This window comes from Podarcis pityusensis (genome assembly GCF_964106645.2).
Source record: "Podarcis pityusensis genome assembly, chromosome: 4".
Lineage (NCBI taxonomy): Eukaryota > Metazoa > Chordata > Lepidosauria > Squamata > Lacertidae > Podarcis > Podarcis pityusensis.
The window spans coordinates 41,859,553-41,869,326 of NC_138027.1; the positions used below are offsets into that span (position 1 = coordinate 41,859,553).

General features: G+C 43.0%; 1 protein-coding gene across 1 annotated transcript; it reads left to right on the top strand.

Annotated features, from left to right (window-relative positions):
- Nucleotides 1–698: 698 nt before the first annotated feature.
- LOC308476364 (olfactory receptor 5V1-like) lies at nucleotides 699–1,640 on the top strand (the record flags this gene model as incomplete). Its single annotated transcript, XM_081003908.1, has 1 exon — nucleotides 699–1,640. One exon carries the CDS (start codon nucleotides 699–701, stop codon nucleotides 1,638–1,640), a length of 942 nt encoding a protein of 313 aa, XP_080860034.1.
- Nucleotides 1,641–9,774: the final 8,134 nt, after the last annotated feature.

Below are 9,774 nucleotides of genomic sequence, written 5' to 3' on the forward strand. Positions count from 1 at the left end.
CTGGCAATTCTGGCCCAAGCATCTGGTGAGCACCATGTTGGCTAACCTTGGTCCACACTGGTGGGCAACAGCTCTCCAGGATATCAGACCAGGGTCTCTCCCAGCCCTACCTGGAGATGCTGGGGATTGAACCTGCGACCTTCTGCATGCAGAGCAGATGCTCTGCCCCTCAGCTACAGCCCTTCTCCATAGAAACACCGCAGAACGCGGTGAAAGAAGTAAACGGGAATGTTTTTTAAAAAAAACAAATTACATGAATATGAAGGCTACATGAGGGACTAAGAGAATTTTGACAATGGGAACTGTTAGCTGATAACTGCATAATAGAGTTTTACTGTAAATTATATTCATACGGGTCCTTATTCTTGATCGCGATTCCTTTAGCTCCTAGTGATCCTCACATTCGCGTTGGCATCATTTGTTTCTTTTCCCTCCTCCATACAGGTATCCAGCTACTAGGGACTGGGTTATACGCTCTTCTGTATAAACTGCTCCTTCTCTTGGTGATTTAATAATTGTGGGGTTAATTCTGTAGCAAAACGCTACGTGGGACCCACATGATATGAAGGCACAGATGCCAACCTTTGCTAAATTGCTTGCAGCCGATTGACTCCGCATTCTGAGTGTTCACACACGTCGATCATTCTCCCGTCTCAAAAGGCTACTCTATTTCTTTTCTACAAATGGCCCCTGAGCAAATGGAAAACCAAACCTTTGTAGATGAATTTATTTTCCTGGGCTTTACAAACCACCCCAGCCTCTATGTTCTGTTCTTTTTAGTATTCCTAGTCATCTACACGGTAACTCTAGCGGGAAATGCTCTGATACTTGCCCTGATCAGAACAGATCTGACCCTTCATAGCCCTATGTATTGCTTCCTGAGCAACCTGTCGTTCCTAGACATTTGCTATATCTCTGCCACAGTCCCCGTTATGCTGGCTAACTTCTTCCGAGCAAAGAAAACCATATCGTATGCAGGATGCATTGTCCAGCTGTTCTCCCTCATTACCTGCGCAGGGACAGAATGTGTGCTGTTGGCTGTCATGGCCTACGACCGATACGTGGCTATCTGTAGCCCCTTGCATTATTCCAGCATCATGAGCAAGGGGGCTTGCACCAAGATGGCCGGGTTCTCCTGGATGTGCGGCTTGACAAACTCACTGGTGCACACCCTCCTGACATCGTCCTTAACCATCTGCAAGTCCAACGAGCTCAGCCACTTCTTCTGCGATGTCCCCTTGCTTCTGAAGCTCTCTTGCTCAGACACTTCTGTGAATGAAGCTGTGCTCCACCTGGCCAGTGCATTGATAGGGCTCAGCCCCTGCCTCTTTATTCTGGTCTCCTACATCCGCATCATCTGTGCTATCCTGAAGATCAATTCCTCTGAGGGCAGAGTGAAGGCTTTCTCCACCTGCGCTTCGCACCTGATGGTAGTTGTGATATTCTACGGCACATCCAACTTCAATTACGACAGGCCAAGTTCAGGGTACTCCCTGGATGTAGATACTTTGGTTTCCTCGCTGTACTGCATTGTAACACCCATGTTGAATCCAATCATTTACAGTCTGAGGAATAAAGAGGTAAAGGCTGGCTTGATGAGAATGGGCAAGAAATATATCTCTTCCTCAGCTAGGACCTGAGGAGACCAAAAAGAGAACTCCAGTGCACAATCATATGTACAATGCTTTTTAAAAAGAAATAATAATAATAATAATAATAATAATAATAATAATGTTTAAGGGTACTCTCATTTTGACTCAAGAAACTCACCATTTTATAATTCGAATTGGGAAAAATAAATATGGTAAATGGACAAAAGTACAAAGAACATGCATTACCTCATATTACACAGCTGACAGCTCATAGTAACTTCCACATTGGCATGAGGTTGTGTGCACTAACATCTTCCTGATTCCACACATCCACATTCCACACTGCTTCACACATTAAACGCTCGCTTCAGGAAACACCAGGAAAGGAAATGAGCCCACCATTGGGGGTAGCAATGGCACTGACGATTCACTGTACTATTCAACAGAAATGATGATTCACCGTGTTATTCAACGGAACTGATGATTCACCATGCTAGAGAAGAAACTAATTTATTTTTTAAATTTAGTTTATTCTCCCATTAGATTCACAAAATGTTTAGGAGTATGCGTATCCCTGCGTACCCTCCCCCCCCCCAAAGCACTGCATATGCATGTCCACTCAGAAGCAATTTCCACGGAGTTCAGTTAGAGTCACTCCCAGGTAGGTGAGCCTGAGATGACTTTAACTAACTACAGCCATTGTATCTGAACTGTTAGTTAGCCAAGCATTTGGGTGAGAGCTATTTATACGAAGGAAACACATTCAGATTCAGATTACTAGAACTTTTGCATAGGTATAATCTGAGTTGTGGAAGCTATGCTGAACATATACAAAATCTATATTAATCCAACATTACTAGTTCCTAGCAAAATATAAACATTTAATGAATGAAGGGATTATTGTTAATAAGTTTACTCTTCTAGAAACAGGTTAGCAGCTGTTTTGCCATTAGCAAACAGAGGAAGGTACCTTATTCTATACTAGCTCCATGTGGTCTATACTGGCTGGCAACATTTCTCAAGGGTTTCAGACATGAATATTCTCTCAGTCTGACTTGAAGATGACAGGGATTGAACCCAAGTCCTTTTGCATCAAAGCAGGTGCTCTACCAATGATTCCCAATTAACATTTTAGGTATGGCCTTGGTTGGTTTCTTAATTAACATTTTGCTCTAGGTTTGGAAACTGGTTAGAGGGGCAACATTTTCCTCACTCTCATCTTTTTTGAATCCCACGCATATACAAAAATCCCTCCCTACAAGCAGAAAATTAGCACAGCAGGGAGCATCCCACCTATTGCACTCTTTTTCTGTTTGCGGGAAAAAATTTTTTTTAATGTGGAAGCATATTCAAAACTGTGGTGGGGGGAAACCCTCACCATTTTCTGCCTGTAACCCACGATATTGTCTCAAGGCTCTTCCTCCTCAATCTGATGTATTTAGTATAGTGGCTAAGCAACTGAGCTAAAAATCAGGAACTCCTTGGTTCAGGTCTCAGCTCTGCTAAGCTCTCTTCTCTGTCCTTAAACTTACCTCCCCATCGGTATTCTGGGGTAAATAATGCAGACTGACCTTGCAAGGTTGTTGTAAGGATTGCAAGCTGACATAAGTGAAGTGCTTTGGGCATATCTCATTGTCATGTGCAGACAAGCCACTACTTGAGATTTACTGGTTATGGGAAGGCCTTAGCAGAGGACCTGCCTTGAATGCAGAAGGTCCCAGGTTCAGTCCCTAGTATCTCCAAGCAGGACTGGGGAAAGATCCTGCCAAAAATCCTGGAGAGCCACTTCCAGTCAGTGCAGACAATTATTAGCTAGATGGACCAGTAGCCAGCCAACTCTACTTATGTTATGCTTACCAATGACACATTTCCCCTTCATGTCCATGTATCTCAGGCCATGCTTAATCCCCTCTGTGGCCAGAAAATAAAGGCATTTCCTCAAAACGCTCAGTTCAGATCTTTTAGGGCACCTCGTTGTTCAAAGCAGCCTCCTTTCCATCTCAGCCTCCTTCCTGCACATTTTCCCTCCTGGGCATTTAGAGCACCAAATTCCCATCTATCTTAGGAGAGGCTGAACCTCTGCAACTGGATGAATGGAAGTGGTTGAGTGTACTCCGCTGGGCTCCACCTGTGTCAAGTATAGAGAGGGAGTGGAATGCCACTGTGAGTTGATTCCTAAATACCAGTGGTTCAATTATAAGTGCAGTGCTTGAGTGCCACCTAGGAGGGTCAATTACAGACTTCCCTTGCAATATCCTGGGAGGCTTTACCTGAGTTAAGGGCCAGATTGTCTTGTATATTATGGTTTTATTCTGCCAGAGTAACATTAAAAGGCCTTGACGTTAGTGTAAAAGTAAGAGGTTTTCTATCTCTCGAGCTGCAGCTGCTTGAGAACTGGAAAACGTATTACTGCCGTAGTAGAACATCATCCTTAAGAGGGAACGAAAGCCCTAAATGCTAAACAGGAATAATTGCAGCAGAAGTAGCTAATGGTGTAGAGTTTAGAGACACACAGACACAATGTATTGTTCATAATTTGGGGAAATTAGCTGCCCTTTCTTACTGTACGGTAGCGTCTGCATCAAAAGCAATCACCTCAACACTGCTACAATGAAACTCAAAAAATTGATGATCTTGGTGAAAAACAAACTCCTTCCTTCCTTTTTTGTTGTGGGAGCTGGCATTTTTATTTAAGGGGAGTTTACAATTTTCCATTTCTTTATAGCTTGTTTCACTTACTAAGGTCACCTTTCTTTCATCTTGTAATCCACCCTTATCCTTGGATTGGTAAAAACGAAATCGACTCCAGAAACTATTTAAAATGTGAAAAATTAAACCTTCCAAAATGTTCTGCTGAATAGTTCTTACTGCTCCCCAGTTGCTTTATAAAATGGAGAATTTTGAATGGCAACGTCTGTAAAGCAGTGCAAAAGGTGGTGTGGGAAACAGCAGCACTGGAGGATGTGACTTTTTACACCCCAGTCCTTCCCCAACCTCTTCCACATCCTGAATTCTCCTACAAAATACTCCCTCTCCTCCAAACACATTGAATCACATGCACAATCCCTTAGATTGCAAACCTGCAGGGCCTGTTGTATTTTTGCAAGTGCCTACCAGTTTCAGGAGCTCTTCCCTGCTCTCCTTCACATATAGTGTGTTTGTGTGTGTAAGTAAGTGTAACAACTACTGAAGGGGTTACTGGTCTTTACACTGCAATCCTGTGCAGCTGCTGCTTGCCTGCTCTTTTTGCTTTCACCTTTGCTTTTTATTTATAAGACACTTTGAGCAACTCAAAGTGAAGGGGGAAAGCAGAGTATAAATTTATTAGCAGCAGCAGCAGCAGCAGCAGCAGCAACAACAACAACAACAACAACAACAACAACAGCAACAACAACAGTATCTCCTACTTGGAAATAAGCCCCAATTAATTAAATTGGGCTTACTCCCAAGTGAGGATAGGATCAGCTTTAGCAGTTCAAGAAAGGAGAGCAGAGCGTGAGGCTGTGCAAAGGAGGGTTCTTCTCTTCTCATGACCAACAGAAGACCTTGGCCAGGATGCTTTGTTTTTACCTATTCCAATACCTATGAGACATAGGCTGGACTGAGAGATGGCAGCCTTTTGGTACACACTCTACCCCTAAACTTACCCATCAACAGAGGCTGAAAAAGTGCTTGTCTATGCTTATCCAAAAAAAGAAAAGAAAAGAAAAGCAGACATCACCTTGCCAACAAAGGTCTGTATAGTTAAAGCTATGGTTTTCCCAGTAGTGATGTATGGAAGTGAGAGCTGGACCATAAAGAAGGCTGATCGCCGAAGAATTGCTGCTTTTGAATTATGGTGTTGGAGGAGACTCTTGAGAGTCCCATGGACTGCAAGAAGATCAAACCTCTCCATTCTGAAGGAAATCAGCCCTGAGTGCTCACTGGAAGGACAGATCCTGAAGCTGAGGCTCCAATACTTTGGCCACCTCATGAGAAGAGAAGACTCCCTGGAAAAAAACCCTGATGTTGGGAAAGATGGAGGGCACAAGGAGAAGGGGACGGCAGAGGACGAGATGGCTGGACAGTGTTCTTGAAGCTACCAGCATGAGTTTGACCAAAGTGCGGGAGGCAGTGGAAGACAGCAGTGCCTGGCGTGCTCTGGTCCATGGGGTCACGAAGAGTCGGACACGACTAAACGACTGAACAACAACAACATGCTTATCATCATCAGAGTCTGTGCGATAGTTCCGCTCCTGAATCACAGATCCTTCTTCCTCACCCCTTGCTCCAACTCTCATAATAACCTTGTGAATTAATGGACCCAATCTCTATTTCATACAAATAGAAATCAGGCAAAGAGAATATATTGGCCAAGGTCAATACCAGAGGTGAGATGACAACCCAGCAATTCTGAATATTAAACCCTTGAGATTTCAGTTTTCTTCCTGTATGCTAACCTATGGAAATATGCAGTTGCACTGGTGGTTTCCCTTCCTAATAAAAGGTTTTTTTCCCCTCTTTAAAATGGATGAAGACCACCACAATGAAATAAATCACATCATTTGTTTAGATATTCTTCTGCTTCCCACAAGAGGGCAGCAGAGCCTGGTAGTGAGAAAACAGGTGTGTTTTCGTGTGTGTGTGTGTGTGTGTGTGTGTGTGAAAGAATTGTGAGTTATACAGCTAAATCAAAATCTACATTTTGTTGTTGTTGTAAGCATTATGAGCGCAGGAGGCTGAGATGACCATCTTTGCATTTTGATCCCTTCATGGTCTCTAAATATCTCCTCTCTCTCTCTCTCTCTCTCTCTCTCTCTCTCTCTATATATATATATATAACACACACACACACACACACACACACACACACACACACACACACCTATCCCTGTGAGGTGGGTTCCTCTTCAATTTAGCTTTTTGTCTTCATTCTTTTGCATTCCGTTTTCTCCCTTCTCGCCTGTCAGTTTCCCCCCCCCCTTGCTTTTTGGCACATGCAAGCATGTACCCGCACATATTTTTCTATCTCTTTCTCAGCCATGCAGCTCCCCCTCTCTCTGAATCACCCTTTTGAAAAGGAACAGAATAATTGCACATACGCTGAGACACTACCTCGCTTGCGTTGTTTGGAGCACCGCCATGTGCTCCAAAAATATCATGGCAATGGCTGGATTGCGGCGTTTTCTGCTGATTCATACTTGGGTCATCAAGCCAAATGCAGTCGAACCACCACAATTATCCAGGACTCCTAATTATCTTTCTGCCTAGCCAAAAATTTATATTCATGCCAGACATTTGTTTAGTAACTGGGACCTGTGCTAAGTTTTAAAGGGTCTTAAAGCATTGGGTTGGATTTAGACTTAGCCATGCTTAGAGTACACTCACCGAAATCAGTGGGACCCTAAATTAATTAGGAACTGGCCAGAATTTTAAATCCCTTGTGCTGGGACTACAGGTTAGACCTAAAGCTACAGAAACACAAGTGAAAAGTCCTTTTTCTGCCAAACACCTCAGCTTTAACTATGGTTTATTAGCTATGGTTAACATTAACCATGGCTTAGTGTTATGTGTGAGCCAGGCCATTATCTGCTTCCAAGGTTCGCTATAGGTAAGACTACCTAGCCACTTGAAGAGATAAAAGGGCTTCTTGATTCCTTTGCCTATGGAAACGAGAGTAAAAATGCTATTTAACCCCTTCTTTGGGGCCCTGATCCTATGGTGAAGGGATCACACCACATCAAAATTAACCATACCCATGTTCATGAATACCTGGTGTTGGTTACAGAAGTCAGATGTTACAAACCTTTAAGAAATTAAGCACTGAAAATATCCCAATACCACTATATAAATTCTTCATCCACTTCATCCTCTCTCCACATGAACCAGACCTGACCCTGCAAGCATCATCTGAGACTCTTATTTATGTGCTTCCTCCATGAAAGGTCTGGAGAGTTTAGGCCTTTTCTGTGGTGACTCCCCCTTTGTGGAATGCTCTCCCCAAAAAGGCTCACCTGGCACCTTTGTTGCCTATATATTTAGGTGCCAGGCAAAAGCATTCCACTTCTCCAAGGTCTTTGGCAAATTAAGCAATCTATGGCCTTTAAATTGTGGAGGGAGGGTGTTGTTATGGTATGTATTTTTGTGTTTTTATATTGAAAACCACCCTGGGATCTTCAGATGAAGAATAGTGTAGAAATTTTAATAATAATAAAATAATAATAATAATAATAATAATAATAACAATAACAACAACAACAACAACAACAACAACAACAACAACAACAACAGGAAAGAGCACCAATGCTCTCCTAACTCTTCTTTCCATAAGAATGGAAAATGTGAAGTGTTAAGCCCTCACCGATGCAAGCAGTGAAAGCCCTGCTAACATCCCTCTCCCAGGATGGACAGAGTGCTTTGGGTGCTGGTGCTGAGCTAGATGGATCTTCTGGGGTGCGGGTGGTGCTGTGGTCTAAACCACTGAGCCTCTTGGGGTTGCTGATCAGAAGGTCAGTGGTTCAAATCCCTGCCATGGGGTGAGCTCCCGTTGCTCTGTCCCAGCTCCTGCCAACCTAGCAGTTTGAAAGCATGCCAGTGCAAGTAGATAAATAGGTACTGCTACGGCGGGAAGGTAAATGGTGTTTCCGTGCGCTCTGGCTTCTATCACGGTATCCTGTTGTGCCAGAAGTGGTTTAGTCCTGCTGGCCACATGACCCGGAAAGCTGACAAACGCTGGCTCCCTTGGCCTGAAGTGAGATGAGTGCTGCAACCCCATAGTCGCCTTTGACTGGACTTAACTGTCCAGGGGTCCTTTACCTTTTTACCTTCTTGTCTGATCTAATGGGACTCAGCTTCTGGTTTTATGCTCTTATTTATTGGAGACCACTTTTCAACAGAATTAAGCTAATAATAATAATAATAATAATAATAAGTCTTTACCCTGTAAGTGGGCATCCCACGGTCTCTCTACTTCTGGGGTCCAGAAGTAGATGGAACAGCTGTTCTCCAAATTTACAGCAGCAAAACTTTTGTTCTCTCACCCTCTTACATTTCCTAGGACTGTTGAGTCTATGGTGATGAGCAGCTTTTCCTGTATGTTGAGTTGCTGGGGCTGGATATTTGTGAGCTGTTCGGTGGATGACAGTTACATAATGTGTACATGATTTCTATTCACTCTGTTGTGACATTCTCCTGTTAAACTTCAATTCAGTAAAAAACCTTTGTTTTTCTTGTTCGCTTTATTTTGCCTTCTTCATATTTTATTCTAGAACATGGGTAGATCCACCCCAAACACAGATGTGTGAGCACACACAGAGATTCTTTTTCACATGGTCTGCTATTTAGATTTCATCATTTCTTTCCTTTCAGAAAAATCTTCTCCTACTCTGTTTTACTCAAAAATTCCTTTCTTTTCCTTATCTTTTTTTATCTCACCCATTTTCTTCTTCAAAGGAGTTCTCTGCTCATTCATATCTCCCATCCATTGGATGAATTCAGGCAACCATTTATTACCTGGTAACCTTCAAGAGTGTGTTATATAAATGTAACTACTTGGTAGATGGTCTGCTGTTATGCTGAATTAACAAGAACAACAACAACAGAATGATTGGGAGAGTCTACCATCCTTTGCTTCTTCAGGTTTCTGATCAGGTATAAAAATGTGCCACAAATATTTTCCGGTCACTGAGCAAGATTATATAGAGGTGGGGGGGTGTGAAATTGTTGTGACCCACCCTGGGACTTGTAGGCGAAGAATGGGTAATAAATTTACTAAAAACAGAAACAACAGTCTTCTTCAACACCCATCATCCCTGACCATTGGCTAAGCTGGTTGAGGATGATGGAAGTTGTAGTCCAACAAAATCTGGAGGCCCAAGGCTTAAAAATACCAAGTTTAGAACATAAGAGGTGAACCAGGAAGATCTAGGTTCAAATCCCCATTCTGCAGGGTGTCTCACCGAAGGAAGGCACAGACACACAAAGTTGGGGATGGCCACTCCAATCTGCCCCATTCACCAGCCAACATTGTTTATCTATTGGCAGGCCTAGGTAGCAGGTTTCCACAAACTGGTCCCAGATGTTGAAATCCAGCTCCTGATAGATGACACTGCTCAGTACTGAGAAGACATAACCCCACTATCTCATGCCAGCTGGCAGAGGAAGAGCAGAAATTGCCAACTGCAAATATATTATTTCAGAAGTT